General features: G+C 39.9%; 1 protein-coding gene across 4 annotated transcripts in view; it reads left to right on the forward strand.

The window, feature by feature from the left end:
• Positions 1-19,465, forward strand: part of KLHL29 (kelch like family member 29) — a 392,600-nt gene that overhangs the window by 144,880 nt on the left and 228,255 nt on the right. For all 4 annotated transcript variants that reach the window (XM_051810143.1, XM_051810162.1, XM_051810153.1 and 1 more), the window contains one exon: positions 6,496-6,801. In XM_051810143.1, the coding sequence (XP_051666103.1) occupies positions 6,541-6,801 (261 nt within the window). In that variant the 5' untranslated portion in view covers positions 6,496-6,540. The remainder of the gene's footprint in view (positions 1-6,495; positions 6,802-19,465) is intronic.

The raw sequence follows: 19,465 nt of genomic DNA on the forward strand, positions 1-19,465 counted from the left end.
TAAATCCTGTATAATCTCTTAAATCTACTGCTCCTTTATCACTTACAGGGTTAGGATTTGGGCTCCTTTTTTCCTTTTTTTTCTCTTTTCCCAAGATCTGATTGTTGCAAAGCAGCTCAAGTCTCTCTGCCTTGTCTTGGATTTTACAAGAGCTTTACAGCTGTTTACAAGACTAAATCGGGGGTTTACAAAAGTAGACCTTGCTTGATAATAAAGTTGTTTCCTTGCCCCTCAAATATTTCTGGATCTTATCTTTCTACACAGCTGCTTGTAGTTCAGCTTTACAGAATCTCTTGATTGGATTCCATCTGCCTTTGTCTAACAAAGAGTTCTTTCACTGAAGTCACCCAAACAGAAAAAAAAAGTTAAGTCAAAATTGCGAAAAAGGATTAGTCAGATCCATGTAGGCTTGTAACAGTGATTCCATATGTGTCTAAGAAAGTCTTTGTAGGTTAAAAATAATGTTGAGCTCAAATAAAACATTTTGTTTGGCACACTGCTGAAGTGAAGAGTGGCTCCTGAAGCTGCCGGGTCTGCTGGTACCTTGTTCTATTTTGAGTTTCTTAAAGACGTGTACATACATGACCTGATGATTGAATTATATGCAGAATTTATGGTAATACTGATATATTTCAATGTGATTTTGATACCATATGCATAAATTATATGTTCAGACCTGTGCCTCAGGAGAGGTTGTTGTGTCGGTGTGCTCTGATAAAACTGCATGCTGTAACATTTTCCCTGCAGCATATATCTGAAATCACTCAAGCTTAGGTACTTAGACATCTTCCTCTTTATCAGTTACAGTTCTTCATGCTAGATCTGATTACAGCAAATCTCTCTTCTTCCTCGTCTTTTTTTTTTTTGTGTGTGTATCTCATAAAATACTTAGGCCTCACATGCACTTAACTGCTTTTGAAGCTCTCTAATGGGCTATTTTACCTGTGCTTCCATTTATCCAGTCTGAAAACACGTAAGATTATTTAGCTGCTTATTTTAAAGTTTCAGGATCTTTCTCTCTTCTTTTGTGCCATTTCCCTAATGACCATTTATCTACTTCCATTGCTGTCTCCCAACCTCTCTTGCCTATCATGTTTCTCTAATGTTATTATTTAAAAGGTAAATTTAGAAACAAATGCTTACCCAGGAAAAATTTAAATTAAAAGCTTGACCTTTATTTTTGAAGTCACTTAATGAAGTTGACTAATAGTCTAAGAAATCTGATTCTCTAGCTTCAGACTGGCCGAAAGCCTGTTTTTCCTTATATTTATATCTGTGGGGATAGACACTTTAAGGAGACTTTGACTAGATAAGCGTGGAAAGCAGAGAAGAAGCTGCTTCAAGACTCGAGCCGGACTGTCATTTAAAGGAATATGAATAGGAAACATTTTTTCTTCAGAACAGTGAGTGTTTTGGGCTTGGGGGGAAGAAGGGCTGTGTTTAAATGTATCGAGCATAAAATGAAATGTTAACCACTTCAGTTTAATAAATCTGCAGCAGTGATCTGTTTGAACCTGGTAAGAGGCCTGAGGATAACATGCTGCTATCTCACATGCCGCTGGTCTTTTCCTTGCCTCTGTGCATGTGTGTGGAAGCCGTGGAAACAAGGAACAAATGAGTTTGCCTTGGAGAAGTGGGGAAAAATGAGTACCAGGAGGAAGATGTTTTTATGCTAAGAAGGTAGGAGGATTTCCAAATGGTCAAAGCATTCAGGGTAAATCTGGAGGCTGGATGTTGTCATCTGTGTAGGTGCCCTACATTTGAGTCCTGAAGACACCCATTTTGCAGAAAAACCTTCTCGAACTTTATTGTTGAGCAAGCTGTTAGTATGAGACATTTCTCAAACTCCTGGTTGTAGAAAAAGTTATGTTCTCTAGCACAGGGGTATGCTCACATTTTACTTACCCTTGAGAGGGATAGATGTAAAGTAATTTCTCTCTCACCTGCTACATTGCGTGTTTTGGCCTTGGACAACTGGGAGAGATCCTGTCTTATTCCTCAGAAGGTGTTTGGTATTGTTTCGTTGTTCTGTTACCCTTCCCTGATCTACCCTCCCAATCCCATCCTTCTGTGAAAGTAAATAATGGAGGAGAGGGTTGGGTGCCTGTATAATCCTCGTGCCTGGGTCCTGCATAACCTTTGTCTGAAACCAAGTGGGCTGTCTGTGTTTTGGCATGATTTTTGCAATGCATGCACAGTGATGCAGTCTTTGGGACTGAGATAGGCATTCTGTTTGTCTTGCCATATCACTAAATCTCCTTTCAGAGTTGCATTTACCTCTGGTTGCTCGATCTCTCTTCTTTGGCTTATAGCCCTTTCCACAGCTCTCCCTTAATACCAGTTTGATCTCCTTTTTGCTTTCAATTTATCAGTTCAACCAGTAACTATTATGGATTTCTCTCTCTTTTTTAGTCTTTCTTTAGTAGGGTGGGTTTTTTTCCCCTCTAAGAGAGGTTTTGTTCCTTTTGGCTGCACAATAAAATCCTTTGATTCCATGTGACAAACAGGAACACGTCTCCTTTCTAGTTGAGATTAAAGACACCGGGCTACTCCAGTGATTACATCTTGAGTAGAGAGTGAGTGAAGGCCTGTCTCACTGACTTTACCACCTTCACAGGATAGTATGTCAGCTGAATTGGGTGCACAGAGGGATTTTCATCAGTAATAGCATACAGTATGCCTCTTCATGGACTACTGCTCTGAGATGCACAAATCATACATTCTTTCTATTGCTGACTATGTCTGCATCTCTACATTGTGGTTTTATGGCTCTGATGTAGAGTAAACATATCTGAGACAGCTCTAAGCTTATCTGCTCTAGTACTGGCTCTTAGGGCAGTGTGGAGCTTCATACTGGCTGAAAAATCAACCCCAAAACTGAGGCTGATAGATCTATAATTAGCCAAGGCTTAGCTGGCATGGTGACTTCAGTGCAGACAGCACTGGGAGCTCCCCAAGTCTAAAAAACAATGTAAAAACCTTCTTTCTCTTCCTTAGTGCTGTTTAAAGGGACGTGAAGCTAGCTAAAATGCCTGCACAAGAATGTTGAGGAAAACTTTCCTTAGAAAGGTAAAAACATATTAATTAATTAATTGTAGCTGTTGATGTTGGTATTTTTAAGTATTAGGTATTGATCTTTCTCCATCTCGCCATGTCCGCAAAAGAAAAGGTATTGGTTTTTTTAGGCAGGGTTCAGAAAGGAGGTTTATTACTAGGGGGAAAAAAATTCTGAAGAATACATGACTGTAAAATTTTAGTCTAAAATCAGATAGTTTGGAACTGGTAATGACGGGGTTTGGGTGACAGTTGGACTCGATGATCTTAGAGATCTTTTTAAACCTCAAAAAGTCTGTGATCTCTGACTGCAGTGACTGCTGCCCTTGTTGCTGTTTGTGCAGGTTTCCACTGGTCCGTCTCTGCTGTTTCTCAAGATGGTTTATGCTGCCCCGTGTCAAGTTCTGTGCAGAGGAATGCAATGATTATGCTTGACTTGGGACACAGTCTGTTGGAGAAGTTTTTCTTATGAGTACAGAATATGTTTGAAGCATTATTATTATGATTATGATCCTTGATGAAAATAGTCTAGACAAAGCATAAACTCTGGATCTAAAAATATATTTAAAAATTAGCTAGCCTGTTCACAAACCATTTCTTACCTCACCCAGCAGCTATTTATGAGAACATTGTCTATTCTTTCTAATTTTAAATAGCAAGCACTAGCAGTTGAGTACTCATGTATTAGATAGTTATCCCCTCCGGTTTTTCTGCACATCTTGTTGCTGTCAAGTGTCTTTGTACCCAGCCAAAAATGACATGTTGAAACAAGTAGTGTATATTTAATTCAGTGTATTGGAAAAAAAAAGTATGACATTGAGCCCTGGCTTTTATTTTTTTATTGGAAATACCATGAAATAACAGCCACTGGACTGAGAAGTGAATTGGCTCATGAAGAGGGCGGTAGGTTTTAAGTAAACTTCTTAATGCGTGGCTTAGTCACAGGCTTTTTTCCTGCTTGTTATTGACGTAATTGCCTGTCAGTCTCATCTGATAGTAGAATTGCTGGGGGCATGGTGTCTTGGATCGTGTGGCAAAAACTGCTCGCTATTGACTTATGTGCATGTGTGCCGCTGCTCTCCGCTGAATTAAATGTCAGATGTACTCAAGTGTGTGGGTGGGTGGGGGAGATGTGATTTGGTTCTCTCTGGTTGCCTTGTCAAGGAGTACACTAATACAGCTAATGGAGATCCTCGAGCTCGGGAGGAGAAGGGTATTCAGTTGACAGCCAGCATCCAAACAGTCAGGAAAGATACCTTCAAACGGTGGTGGAGGCTGTGGGGATTAAAAAAGAAACTTTTTCAAAGGCAAGGAATAATAAAGGATATTTTGAAATTACAGCTTGCAGTTTACAGACTCCCTTTTTGCCTGATTTGGCAAAATATTTATAAAACAAACGAAAGTGGGGTTATACCTGTGGAATTCTAGCCTTTAAAGACACTGTGTTTAGGTACTGATTTTATTCTGAGATGGTTGTCACTAGAGGAAAAACTTACTTTGTTCACCTCTACTAAAATAAAAGTTCCTGTTTTCACTACAGCACCTTTCACAGCACTGGTGTCTCTGGTTTTTGCTGTGGTTGTTGTACAGCTGAGCTGTCATTCCCACGTGGTCCTCTGGAAAATACAAAATGAGCTTACTGAATGAAAGTATCAGATGGCCACAAAAATACAAGACAGAAGAATCTAATCTTGACAGCCCTCAAATCATCAAGTCAAGCCTTGCATCACATCCTACTAGAGGAAAAAATAACTGGCTCTGTTGGTTTAAGAGGAATGTTAATTTTGCAGTCAACACCAACAGCACTGATGTGGTCCCCAGTATAAGCTCTTGTTGCCATTCCTGCACAGTGGCAACATAACCATCACAAGTGCAGCTTCCTAGGAGATTTGGTTCAGCATTTAGTTGAAAATAATGATTGTAGGAGGGAATTTGGGGCTTTTTTTTTGTAATACACATATTTTTGAATTTTTAACTGAGGAAGAGTATTCTTCATCTCAAGCTAGTAACTCTGCTGAACCAGTTAAACCTTTCATCATTTAGGTATAATAATTGGTTTTGTTTGCTTTTTTAAAAATTTCTACCAGGTGAATAACAAACATTCTTGTTAGGCACACTGTTTTATACCACTTCTAAGTTTTATCTCTCTTAAGAAATTTCTTATTTCTAAGTTTCTGGGTGAGTTTGGTTCCAGCTTCCTGCATAGTCCTTATAAGCAGATGTTTTTAACCATCCATTTTTATATCTAAGAATCTGTGAAACAACATTGCTTCCACTGACCTGATATTATTATTACAAAGAACTTAGTGGATTGTGTGATGCAAATAAAATAAATCAGGTGCTGCAGTGACCTAGATACTCATTATTTATTTATGGAAATAAATATGTTTAGCATTTGCTCATATTCTTCTTCAATTGCAAATGCTGTAAACTTTCACTTACTCAGAACTCTGCTGGAAAAATAGCATTATTGCAATTCTGCAGGTTAGGAGACCTTGGAAGGAAGCCTTAAGTAACTGCTTTAGACTATGTAACGTACGATTATCAGAACTGGGATTAGATGTTGGGAGTCTTGACTTCCAGCATTGTTTTCAGAGGTCTTGCTCTTGGCAGATAAAATCTATGGATAACAAAGACTGAGAGGGTAAGCAATGATAAGGACAGGATGATCACACAGAACAACTTGGTCATTGGATCATTTTACATGTATTAAGTGTTTTAAGTCTAGCCAGAAGCACGGGAGGAGACAGAACATATTGGCCTGCCCTGGAGAGCATCCTCTCTGTGGGAAGTTCTCAGGCATCATGGAGTGAAACCTTCCTGTAGGAGCTTCCAGTGAGGAGGTCAAAAAAAAAAGGGAGGGGAGGGGGCTGCATAAAGCGGTATTTGGCTTTGAAAATAGAGAAATAATGGATAGATTTAGCAGGTAGATTTTTTTTCTCCCTTTGATCTTTAGGGTTAATATTTGGTCATGTTTAATAATAGGATTTAATAATAGGATTAATATTTGTGTCAGGTACAGGAAAGAGCTACAGAAATTATCTGAAGGCTACTGAGAAAACTGCAAGAGGCAGCTGTTGGAAATGTTTTCCTGTTATCAAAACATTGAATGATGACTTCCTTCTATCTTGGCTTTTCCTGATTTGCATGCTGTTGCTTGTTACTCTACTGAAGAGTTTGGGTAGATGGTGTTTCCTCAGTTCTATAGGACTGGGCTCTCCCACTGTGTCCTTGTACTTGTCCAAACTCTTTCATTCGTGTTCCAGATTAACATTTACTACAGCACTGCTCTCTTCCTCCTGATGTTTAGCTGGGAAAAGCAGAGGAACAGTGTTCTCCTAAAGCAGAGGAGGCATGGCAGGGCCTTGCCCTGGTGGTTATTGAGTACAGGTACTGTACTGGGACCTCACTCCTAACTCCTCTTTGGCTTTAATCTTTCAGGCAAGCTCTCGAGTTCCCTTTGAGACAAAGCTGCCCTCCACCGAGATGTCACGGCACCACAGCCGGTTCGAAAGAGATTACCGTGCCGGGTGGGATCGCCGGGATTGGAGCTCCAATGGCAACCATGTCAGCAGCACCAACTGCAGCAGCGCTGCCAGCACCAACAGCAGCACCCGCCCGGGGCTGCTGCCCCTGCCCATCGTCCCCTCCCGGCTCCCCACCCCGGCCACTGCCGCCTGCACCACCGGCAACAGCGACGTCATCACCAGCCTGGTGGCCAACTCCTCGCCAGCTTCAACTACCAAAGTAAGAATTCAGCTTTTCTTTTTAAGGGGTTGATCTGCTAAAGGGGCTGCTAGAGATGGAGCTTCACCTGTCCCTTTATAAAACCTGTGTTTGTGGTATAGCCAAGAGTAGGAAAATAAATTCCTGTGGGCAGCGTGTGTCTTTTTTATTCTTTTCTGTGTTGTGCACACACTAGAGTAGGTGTTTCTTGCTCTAAGACTGGCTCATACTTCTGAGAGGCCCAGGCAGAGCAAATGCTTCTTTCCTTTCAGCACTGCCTACATTTAGGCTTTCTGTGGCTTTACCTTGAACACATGGTTCCCACTTTTGCTTTTTGGAATGCTCTTCTTGTCTGTTGACCAAGGTAGAGCTGTGGTTGACAACAAATGGTTCTCATCCAGAGGGAGTGGAAAGTGACTAAAGGGCATAATTTTGGCCGAATGGTGTTTTTTCTTCTTTTTAGTTGATAGTTTCCTACAGGGTTCTCAAAGCCTTGTTCTTAGTGCAGGTAGGATTGAAACAGTGGGACTGCTATGACCAGGCTTGCTCATTTGGGCAAAAAAGGCAAACTGAGGAGTAAGAAAATGTTAAGCATCAAAGAACTGAAATCACTAGTAAACCATTGGGCTTTTTTGTTCCAATATATTATTGGAGGAAAGAGGGTGACTTTTCCTTTCTAAAAAAAAGAAACAACAACATTTAGCTCTTTTAAATCTGCAAAGTACAAGTTGATATTCTAGGAGAAAGCTGGGGTTTCTTTCTGCATGTAGATTCAGGTAGAACAGCTGGGGAACAAAAAACCCTGGCAAATGGTAAAGGTGACCACAGCATTGACAAAGTGAGCCAGAAGCACTGCTGGGTTTCTTTTTATGATATTTAACATTTTCTTTCAACTTGGTTTCATTTTAATAACTGCAAGTGCCAAATACAGCAGATGCAGACAGAAGGAAAGGAGACAATAAAGTTATTTAAAGTAAGCCAAGAGCAAGCTGAAATTTTACTGCAGTACCATTATTATATTGATTTTTTTCACACTGTAGAAAAACAAGGTCAATGCTGCAGAAGGAAACATTAGGCCGAAGTGTGATTGGTTGTAAAAATTTTCCATGGCATCTTAAAATTATTTTCATTTGAAAGAAACCACTCGGATTCTGATCAAAACATATTTAGAGTTCTCCAGATGCTATCCACAGATAGATGCATTTCAATCATGCTTTGTCTGGAGATGATTGAGGCTATTTTGGAGCCAAAGCAGTGGTTTCATTTATCACGACCTTTGTTCCTGGGTCTGCTTAGAGTCCAACGATTGTCTGGAGCTGATCAACCCTTTTCCCAGATGTTCAAAAGCATTTTGAATCTTATCAGTGCTAGTAAACCATATGTTTATTAGGGGAGAGGAGGCAGGAACAGCAAGTTAAATGCTTTTTGATCATATGCTCAATGTGAACCGTCTTCTAAATTACCTTATTAGACAATTTTCTAATGACTTTCCTTAGTAAGAATGTTTTCGCATGAATAGATCAAAAGCAAAAAATAGACAAGAATGGAGGTAGCATGGGACATTTTTTGTTCTGAGAACTGTTAATCAACTGTGTAATCTCCCATACAATAAATGTGTAAAAATTTATAGAGTTTTTACCCCAGCTTCTGCTGCTGTGAATCAACTAAACAGCTCTACAAATTCAAAATTGCATGTATTAAAGAGGAAAAAACATTGAAAAAGTGAGGTAGATAGGATGAACAGAGATGCAAGGGTGTGGTGTCTAGCAGGCTTCCAACTAATGATGTGAAATGGTGTCAGAAAAAAAATCAGGTACTCCCACAGACGCCTGTTCACCCTGCCTGACTCTGTCTCTGTCCTTCACACGCAGCAGATTTACACTTGGGGTCAGCAGTGTAACCAGCCAGGGCCTTTCTCTTGTAGAGTCCAGCTAATTGTCAGGCATAAAAAATTATATCCATATAATGAGGAAATCACAAGTAAGAAGAATAATGTGGTTACTTGGTTTATTAAAAAAAAAATAAATTAAAAATATAAAAATATTTTAAAAATAAGCCAAGTATGTGTGAAGTTTCCATGAGCTATGGAGAGTTCACAACCTACTCTCTGCAACCATTTTGTGAGCATATTTATGGGATACCAGCTCATGGGGGACAGGTGTCATCTTAAAGCTGAATTTCTTACTTCTGTTTTGTGGATATTTGATTGCTTAGCTGAAGGGATATTTGATTGCAGGGCTGAACCTTCCCGAACGTTATGGCAGGTGTCATCAAGCTCAGTGGCAAGGGTGTGCCCCGGTGACACGGGTAAATAAACTGTCATGGTGTTGGGAAGCCAGAAGATTGAGAAACTGGTCCTCCTTATCTCATTGTCCAAGGATATGGGTACAGGCAGCAGTGGTCCTCCACGCTGAGGACAGAAAAAACTCTCTGTGCCATCCAGTTGCCGGTTTTGACTTTACATACCTTCCAGACCTGGTTTGAAGATCTCAAACCATAGGGGCCAATCCATCTCTCTTCATTCTGTGTTCCTGCTAATTAGTTATTCTCTCAGTTAAAAGTTTGTTTCATTTCTTTTGTAAGTCATCTAGTCTGTCTTCAAACCTTTGGTCCTTGGTTCATCTAGTTTCCTGCTGTTGACCAGTCCTGGTAGCCTCCAAATAACTGTGTATCTTTTGCATCATCTCCATTCTTCATTTACTTTTGAAAATATGTATGCTAAAATCATATAGGTACCAAAACCATATGCATCCTTTCAGCATCACTCACCATTCCCTTGCATGTTTCCGTGTCTGTGCAGATAATAATTGCTCCAGACTTTTTTGCCAAAGTGCTAAGTCAATAGTTATTAAAAATACATATACATGGCATCATCCTCAATTACATGTTATCAAACAGAGTCATAGTCTTGTCAAAGATTGAAATTAAGTCTGACAAGACCTGTCTTCTGGATACCTGTATTGGCAGACATTGGTCATATTCCTGTCCTTTAGCTCCTGATTAACTGAATCCTAAAGGGACAAATTCAAAACAGAGGAAAAAATTTCTTTTCTCTCTGACATGTAACTGAATTGTAAAACTTGCTGTGTTGGTGGTGGAATTGGTCGGGGAATTCATAGATTAATTGTTTTAAGGACCACTAGGCTACCTAATCTGGCTGAACCGTTTGGTCTTTAAAATTATGTAAATGTATGTAAGATTAAAGACTTCACCCTGAGTTATGTGATATGAACGGAAAAAGCATTGGAAAGGAGAGAAAAAAATTGATCAAATTAATTGTTGGTGGGAGATGAAACCATCTTCAGCAGGAAGCTTAGATATAAGACCAACCATGAGGGGGGTTGGATTTGGTCTATGCTTTTATGCTTCTGGAAGAGCTTTTTACTTCTTTCTGTGGAGGACTTTAGAAGGTTTTTATTACTAATTATTAATGTGTAGGAGAACTTTAAAACTAATTATACTTTTCAGACCTTTGAAATTTATTCTCAAAGCGTACCTGTAACCTTCTTACCACAGATGCTTTGGTACAAATCACACTTAGTGGATCTGCCACATTTAAGTGGTTATGGATGTTTAGTTTGAGTTATTTAAACAGAAAAGCTGTCTCTTCCTGAGCTTTATTTTTTGCTGAACAAAATGACGAGGAGACTTTGCACTGCTATAACCCATTCCATCGGAGGCTGCCAGAAAACATCAGAAAAACTATTTAGACCTCATCAACTTGTAAGAAATAGTTTAATGCTGCACACCCAGTATATTGACAGGGAAAGTGAGGTACTCAGAGGTAGGGATTTTTTGGTTTTTTCTACTCATTCTGTGCCACTTTGAGCAAAGTTTCAGCTCCTTTACTCAATTTGTTTTTTCTGCCCTGGTGCTATATCTGAAGAGTTGGTCCACAGACCAGCACCAAGAGTCATCACAGTTTGAAGGGATGAGTCCTTACAGGAGGTACTTCCTCACCCCCTTGAATGCCTGAAGTAGTCAAATGGCAAATCCTGCCATTAAACTCAATGTTCAGATCAATTTGTCAGACTCTGAACCCAGTCATGTATGATGATTTAGCTCAGGTTTGGGTCTGTCTGTGCATGGTTTTCTGCAGTGAGGTTATTTATTGCTCAAAGGAAGCTCTCCAAGAAATCCTTATAAGACTACAGCACTGCTTAAGATATTGGCAACAAACAGTCTAAAATTCATTTTTAAGGATGCTGCACACCATTCCAGCTGTTTTTTCTGTTCATCTCAGCAGCACCTTCATTCTTTGTTGCTTTTCCGAATTACTTTGTGAGTTACTTGTACAATTTTCTCCATCAAAGCTCCTGTATCACAGCTTCAATTTAGAAGTGTTGTCATGGGCTGTAATTTGAAATTTTATTACCAAGAGATTTTTTGGTTATAGAACATTTACTTTTATCATCTCTATATTATTTTTAAATGCCTGAAAAGATTGATACATCAACAGAATCTGTGCAACACCAGGCAAGATCTGATTTTTTTTCTCAACCTTAATTTTAAAAACCCTTTGCTTGAAACATAAATTGATTCCTAAGCCCCCCCCCCCCCCCCTTAATGATTTGTTATTCTCAAGGTTAAACCTATGACAAATTTTACAAAAACACCAATCTTCAGTTTTGATAAGATTTTCTCTAGTTGAGCTCAGGGATAGCTGTGTAGTTTTAAGTCTTTAAATAGCATAACAGAGATGTGATCCTGGCCTCCTGTGCTCACAGTACTCCCATAGCATTTAAGACTCTCATGTTGTTGCTATCGAAGTTTGTCCTACTGTGGTTAGCCACAGTTATGATGTGGGAGGGAAGACAGTGATGTTAAAACATCTGTTAACCTCTCTGAAAAGTCAAACAAGGATTGCAGGGAAAAAAACAGCCCCTACTGTCTTTGTGTATCAGTGCAACTAAATAGCATTAAAAAATAAGTGGAGAGGGAAGAAAATTCTTATGGTAAAGGAAAAACAAATCGGCATGGCTGAGGAATGCACAGTAAAAAGGAATAAAATGGAACAGCACAGAAGTAAAATGTTATATTCTTCTTTCCTTCACAGGCCAAAAAATGTAGTTCCCTCAACAGCAGCCTGTCATATGCAGATGATTTGCTGTAGGTTGCAGGATTTGTGTTGTCTGTTCTATTTCTCTCGCTTTGGAGGTGATGATTTACTAAGCTGGTGTATGGTTTCCACAAATATTTAAAATATTGATTAAGCAGAGGAAGAATAAACACAAATTGTTTTTCAAGTTACGCCTTATGTTGTACATGACTAATTACATACAACAATTTGCTCTGCTACGGTAACTGAAATTTATGTACTCTTTTTATTATAAAACATAAGACGCTTGCATAAAGAGAGCGATTATAAATATTGGAATACAACAGTTGCTAAAAAACAGTCAAAACATGCAGTGATAAAGTATATGGGATTTGCTCTTCCAACTTCTCTGTGCAAAGCTGCTTCTCCATAACCCTAGGGTTTGTATTGAGAGTTGGCATATTTTTGTCACCATTTCAGGGAGTAGCCTGGTGATCTGGACACAAAGCAGCAGTCTGGCCCAAGTGCAAATTATTGTGATGGTACAAAAGGCTTCAGTTGCTGGATGGCAAATAGTGAAAGCGATTTTTTCCTGGGAGCATATTTTTACCTATGGATAATTTTTTAAAATAGACTAATGTCCAGTTTCATTGGTAAATGAGATGCAGGCGTATTCCACCTAATCAGAGGCTTCAGATGCATATGAAGCTCCGATTATGGCAGACTATTACATGAATGTTTAGGAAATCAGAGCAATGCCGAGTATATAGTATATAGCAATGGTCTCTAATAGAATACAAGGACAGGTTTTCCCTGGCACCTAAATCACATCCTCCTGGTTGTTTAGGTTTCAAAGTTCAATAAGCTTTGCACAATTTACCTTTTTGGGCTGACACACCATTTAACTGGAGTGCAGCTTCCAGACTGAGCCTTTTGTGGTGCCATCACACCAGCCCAGGTAGGCTGAAACCAGCAGATTACACCACAAAAAAATACCATTGTAGTATCATCCTTATATCCTCAAGTAATTTTGAGAGTTCCTTTTGAGGGATCAACATGGCTTGTACCAGGAATGAGAGGAGGAAGCACATAGATTTGGTCATTGACTCTCAGGACACTTTTTTTCTTTGAGCTAATTACAAATTGACCAAAATATCTGTAAATTGAACTAGGCAATGACTTCTGCTGAACTAATCACATTACTACAAAAAAATTACAACTCCTAGGAGGTATTTTTACCACCAGGGGACAGGAGAGCAAAGGGAGATCAGTGGTGGGTTCCAAAACTGACATGATGAAGGCCTTGAAGTAGAGCAACCGATTCTTCCCTTTCAAGGAAGTGGAGAGATACCTTGGGTGTTTTTCAGACTCCTCTGTAGAAGGCTATTCCTAATGATCTGTGACCCATAGAGAGGGCTTAAATTGTGCTGATGGTCTGCTACTTCCTCTTAACATCTTATTTTAGTATTTTTTCTCAGGTGTAGCTGTACATATTTTTAGTAGTATAGAAATTGGGACATACAAAATGTGGATTTAGTTTGTCAAGTTTTGTAGATACTTTATTGGGCCAAAATTGGTTGGAAAACTCTGACATGCTCATTAATCTGTAAAGTCATAAAAAGCCACTTGGATTTTTTTACTTGCAGTGTGTTTATCATCTGTTGAAAGAGCTAAGAGGTCTGGCCAGTTTCTAGGCCCAGTTCCATTTGAAGATGAAAGGCAGCATTTTCGAAGCACTAATTGACATCGCCAAATACTTACAAGGTCACAAACATGACAGCTTTGGGTAAAGAAAAAGGAGTATTTCTGGGCTTTGGCACTTTGATCAAAAAGTTTCTTGACTTCCAGAAGAGATAAATATCAATAATAAAACCTAAACAAAATTTGTATTGGCCAGGATTTATGTGCTTGATTCTTTGAAATTATTTAGAGTTCTTTTTTATTTTCTTATTTCTTTTTTGCCATTACTTCGTTTTCATGTGTTTTAGTTGCAGATTATCCATTCAAAATGCAGCGAAATATATACTTCTGTCGTTTCAAGAGTTATGGGGGTTTTATTATAAAATTTGTCGTAGCCTCCTGTCAGGCTGAAAAAGCCTAGGAGCTGCCTTGCCTGTGATTTGATGTGGGTTTATTTCCAAGGAGCATTGCTTCTAAAGGAGGGCAGGGCAGGTTTCCTGGCTTATAAGTGCTTATAATTGTAACGTTGGTGGTTGTCATTTAGGAACATATTGCTGTTGTCACCATCAAATGCAGTCACAAAAAGAATTTTGCAAGGAATCACCTGGTGGTTTCCTATTATTTTTACTGTCACTACTTGATAAGTAGGGCCCAGAAATTATTTTTGACAGAACCAATCCTTTCTCAACAAAGTAGTTTCGGATTTTGGTGTTGCATGAAGAGGGTGATGTCTGAGAAATCATTGAGTTGATGAGGGGATGAGTTGATTAAGGTATAGAAGAGCCTGATGCAAACAGTTTGTTAGAAGGTTGCAGTACTGGTTGGGTGGAATGTCTGCATACCATAATTTTTATTATAACAGGAGCACAATGGCAATTTTTAAAAACTACAGTTTCGATGCATAGCAGAAGAAAAATACATTGTATGCCAGACATAATATTTTCTTGATGGCATTGGTTTTCTCAGCTTGCTGATTGATATGTAGATTTCAATTTAAAAGTTGCTTGCAAAACAAATGAACCAAATGAATAAAAAGAAAGAAAAAAATAGAAGGGAGCCAAACTTCACTTCTCCCTGTGATTTTTATGGGCCTTGGGTTCCTGCTTGATATGACACTTGTCTGTGAAGTTGATAGACATAAAAATAAATTTGGCTCTGGAAGTGATAAACAGGAAATTAAACTCTGCTCTCTGACTCCTTTTACTGGGAATGCTGCACCTTCAAATGCTGGACACAGGCTGATGTGCTCCAGGCATACCGGGAAGCTCTGATCAGCCAGTGCTGACACTCCAAACTGACATTAAAGCATCACCACTGCCCTGTCTACAATCCTGAAAATCCTCTTGAAAATGTGCCCAGACCTTGAAGAGGAGCATGAGGATCTTGTGACTCTGTGGCATGAAGCGTAGGCAGCCTGGGCTGTTCCGTTGGAGGATTGTTCTGTCGATGCCACAGCAATGCCAGGAGTCACGTTACTGCAGCAATGCTGAATGTGCTCCATCCCACCCAAACAATGCACACAAGGTGCTGCCATCTTCTGCAGAAATGGGCACACAGTGCAGAACAGGGCTCATTGTCAATGCCTGCGAGAGCACAGTAGGGGAGACCATGGAAGGAATTCCTCACACTTTTTCCTCATTCTGGTTTCACTCTGTAGAAGCAGCTCTGATGAAGATGTATAATCTAACATTTCTTTTAAAAGTAGCATGTGAAAAAATATAAACTTATAGGCATATTTGTTGGGTTTTCTCTTGAAATTTGAGGCATTACTAGATGTTCAAGTGTTGGTTAGCTGCTGTAACATTCTGTTCTTGGATGAAATGGGCACACTTCAGGAAACAAAATGCACATTTATTTGGTTTGGAGGAACAGACTATTCCAAATTCTCCAAGAAGTTGGTTTGCCTCAGCTGTTTTTGGTTGTTCTCTGCTCCTGTCAAGCTGAAACATATGTGTTTGTTACCCAATACAATTTAGCATCACCAAACCGGTCACTTTGGAAAACAAACCTTGCATAAGTTCTGCAGAGAAATATATGCTGCCTGTGAAGTGGTATTTGTGTGTAAAGTGATATGCACCCACTGTATAAATAATGAATAATAACTAGTAATAAATTCTTCATATCATAGCATTATTTCTTACTGTTCATGATTCTGGGTGTTTTGTGGTAATCCTGAAACAAAGCACTGGAGAAGTATATGAGTAATATTTACTACTGCTAAGTTGTTGCACAAACATGTCAGGAAAGAGAAGCTTTTTTGGCTGTGTAATTTGAATGTTTAAGACTATATATTGTTTATATTATAATATTTTATATGATTAAAGTTATCCTTTAATTCCAAAGGAACGTAAAATGTTATACAAAGCTCATGCCTTCAAAACCACTGAAGTAATGCATGGAGAAACATTTGTCAGCCCACAAGTGAAACACCCCTGAAGAATGATGCTGGGCATAATTTGATCACGTGTTCCCCTGCAAATCCGTATTCTTTTTCTGAAGTGCCAGTCATTGTAAGAGGAGCTTACAAAGGTGTTGTACAAGAACATGCAGAAGGATCCAGTAGTTCACCAATGGCAACCTCCTGGTGGCACAGGAATTGCTCAGCCCCTGTACAAGAGCCAAGCAGGCATATCTGGAAACCATCCTGCCTGAACATGAAAATCCTGAGCAAGCTCAATGAACAAAGGAAGTGTATAGGAACAGGGAGAATCACAGAATTGTTAAGGTTGGAAGGGACCTCTGCAGGTCCTCTGGTCCACCCCCTTTACTCAAGCAGGGTCACCTCGACTCAAATGCCAAGGACCATGTCCAGATGGCCTTGAATTATCTCCAAGGAAGGTGACTCCAGTCCTCTCTGGGCCACCTATGCCAATGCTCTGTCATCCAAACAGCAAAACGGTGTTCCTGATGTTCATAAAATCACAGAATCATTTAGGTTTGAAAAGATCTTTAAGATCATCAAATCCAACTGCTAATCCAGCACGACCAAGCCCACCACAAAAACATGTCCCCAGGTGCCATATCTACATGTCTTTTAATACCTCTAGTGGTGGTGACTCAACCACTTCCCTGGGCAGCCTATACAATGCTTGATAACTTTCCAGTGGAGAAATTTTTCCCAATATCCAATCTAAACCTCCCCTAGTTTAACTTGAGACCATTTCCTCTTGTCCTATTGCTTGTTACGTGGGAGAAGAGACCGACCTGCACCTCGCTACAAGCTACAAGCTCCTCCTGTTTGTTGCCCATGCTGTGTGTATTAGTGTAGGTGCAGGGGCCAAAACTGGAGCCAAGTCCCAAAACAGCTCTAGAATCTCCATGGTAAACACTGCAAACTCAGCTGCACATGACCAGGAACACTCCGGTCTGATATCCAAGTGCATTTTATTTTGAGCAGGAGTGGGCTGAGTGATTTGCAGAGGTCCCTTCGAACCAAAAGCATTCTGTAATATCCTAACATTATCATAGAATTGAATCACCTTTTCAATCCTTCCCAAGATGGGTTTTTTGTCAGTTTGCTTTAAAACGATACCCAGAATCCTCACTGGTCAGTAACTACTAGAACTTTGGATTTATTTTAGGTCTTCTGAGCCTAACTCCTATCTTGGCATAGTCATCACAGTTTTGCTTTTGAACAGCTTGTTTCCTTTATAGTTTTTGCCTCATGCTGGGATGGAGTAAGACTGAATAATTTATCTTCCTTTTCCTCAAAAGCCGAGCAATAGTTATACCCCACATGGATTTGAGACATTATTATCTTTCTAAGCTTCCATTAATTATCTTTATCATCCTTACTTTTAAAGGTCTAGCATTTATCTTTGCAAGGTTCTTCAAGCTGGATTATCGAGGAAAATTTTGAGTGTATTAATTCCATTCTTGCTTATGAAGTTTTAAACTCTATTTCATAACATTTTCTCCACTGCTCGTAATAATTCTTCTGGTAGTTTTGCTGTGACCGAAGTGTCTGATGTGTAGAATTGATGGCTTTTAGGGTCATCATGCACATGCATAATTATCTCAGATGTCCTGCTTTGATTAAAACACACAGATGGATACAGATTTTGAAGATATGGATCACACATACTTTGTTAGCCACATACAAAGCTGCCATTCACCTTGTTTTCTCAGCCTGCTTAGAAATATGAACTACTTTACAGTAAAGTTGAGCTCTGAAGCAGCGCAGGATAATGCTATTTCAGGTTTTCTTAGCTGTCATCTCAGCTTCATTCGTACAGCTGCTTCAAGTCTTGCAATAAATCCATCTTCATAGAGTCATAGAACCATAGAATGGTTTGGGTTGGAACGGACCTTAGAGATCATCTCATTCCGACCTGCCTGCCATGGGCAGGGACACCTTCCACTAGACTAGGTCGCTCAGAGTCCCATCCAAGCTGGCCTTGAACACTCACAGGAATGGGGCATCCGCAACTTCTCTGGACAACCTGTTCCACCACCTTCACAGTAATGAATTTCTTCCTAATACCTAATCTAAGCCTACCGTCTTTCAGTATGAAGCCATTCCCCCTTGTCCTGTCACTACATGCTCTTGTAAATAGTCTCTATCCAACTTTCTTTTGGGCTCCCTTCAGGTACTGAAAGGCTGCAGTTAGGTCTCTCTGGAGCCTTCTCTTTTCCAGGCTGAACAATCTCAATTCCCATAGCTTTCATTTCCATCTTCATGTTAGGTAGATAATTCCCAAGTTTTCCTGTAAGCTGCCATTGTTGCCATTACTGGTTGCTTTGCAAAGGGGCAGGGCAGCCAAAGTTTCGTGTCAGTGCTCTTTGATGCAGTGCACTGAGTGGAGTGACAAAGGACCCTTCTAAAGTAACCACAAGTAAAAAGTATAGCAGGACACCTCTAAATTCACCCAGACAGAAAAATGGCTTACACTGAGAGTAGCCAGACACTGGCACAAGTGCATAGAGATGTTGCTGCCTACCCTGTAGTTATCCAAAATTTGAGTGGACAAAGCCACAAGCAATCCAGTGTTGTCTTTGCCTGCTCTGAGCAGGGGATATGCCAGCTTTCAAAAGCTCATTCCAACAAAACTAATCTGGTTATTATCTGGTGGTGAAAGCCTGCAAAATGCTGTGGACAGGAGTCTCCTAAAAGGTTTCCTTCAGAGAACAGGGGTGGCATCTGCCACACAAAGGTGGTTATGGAAGTTACCTCAATCTTGGCTATAAGTCTGCAAAACCAGTCTTTCTTACCCCGCCTTCTGACCTGTTGGTTAAGGGAGTGAACTTGCTCTGCAGCAAAGACCTTTCGTGTCATTCTTTTGGTATGGGTGATTCAAAACCAGAGAGAGATAAGGCACTCAAATCAGTTGTTGAGCAACGTGCCTTTTTGCATCCAACTCTTTGAACCAGGAGATAAAGCAAAGCTTAAGCAATGTGGCAAAGTTTGTGGGCCAATTCATTTCATTCATTTATCTTTTCACCTTTCTATCCCACTCTTCGATATCTTTCTCTTCTGCCCCATTTTCCATCAGACACTTGATTTAAACTCTTCTGACACTCCCCACAGCATTCCTGACTACCTGACTGTTGGCAACTGCCACTGAATCGTGGTAAGAAATGAAGCACACTTAGTGCTTACCACAACTATTTTAACCTTCTGTTGTTTTGGCAAATAGAACACCTCAGTGGAAATAAGGCTGTCTGGAAAATAAAGACAAAAAAGCAAAAAAATAAGGAAGGGAATGATGACAATGTTTAGAGATTTTAAATTTGGTTGGATACTCTTATTTCTTTTTTAGTGTCTGTGTTCCAGCCAGCCCTGCTCACAGTACAACAGCGTTTGGCAAGGTCCACCAGAGCAGATCAAGCAGTGCCAGGGCACGGGCCCAAGAGCTGGAACTTGACCATCTATACCATTAAACTGTTAGCACAGGCTCTGCCTTGTGCTCGGTCTGGACTAGCTAATGCTGTCATAAACAATTCTCAGGCATGGCTTGGGGATTAGCA

The sequence above is a fragment of the Manacus candei genome, unplaced genomic scaffold (genome assembly GCF_025592945.1).
Source record: "Manacus candei isolate 608988 ecotype Guabito, Panama unplaced genomic scaffold, ASM2559294v1 h1tg000007l, whole genome shotgun sequence".
Classification (NCBI taxonomy): Eukaryota; Metazoa; Chordata; class Aves; order Passeriformes; family Pipridae; genus Manacus; species Manacus candei.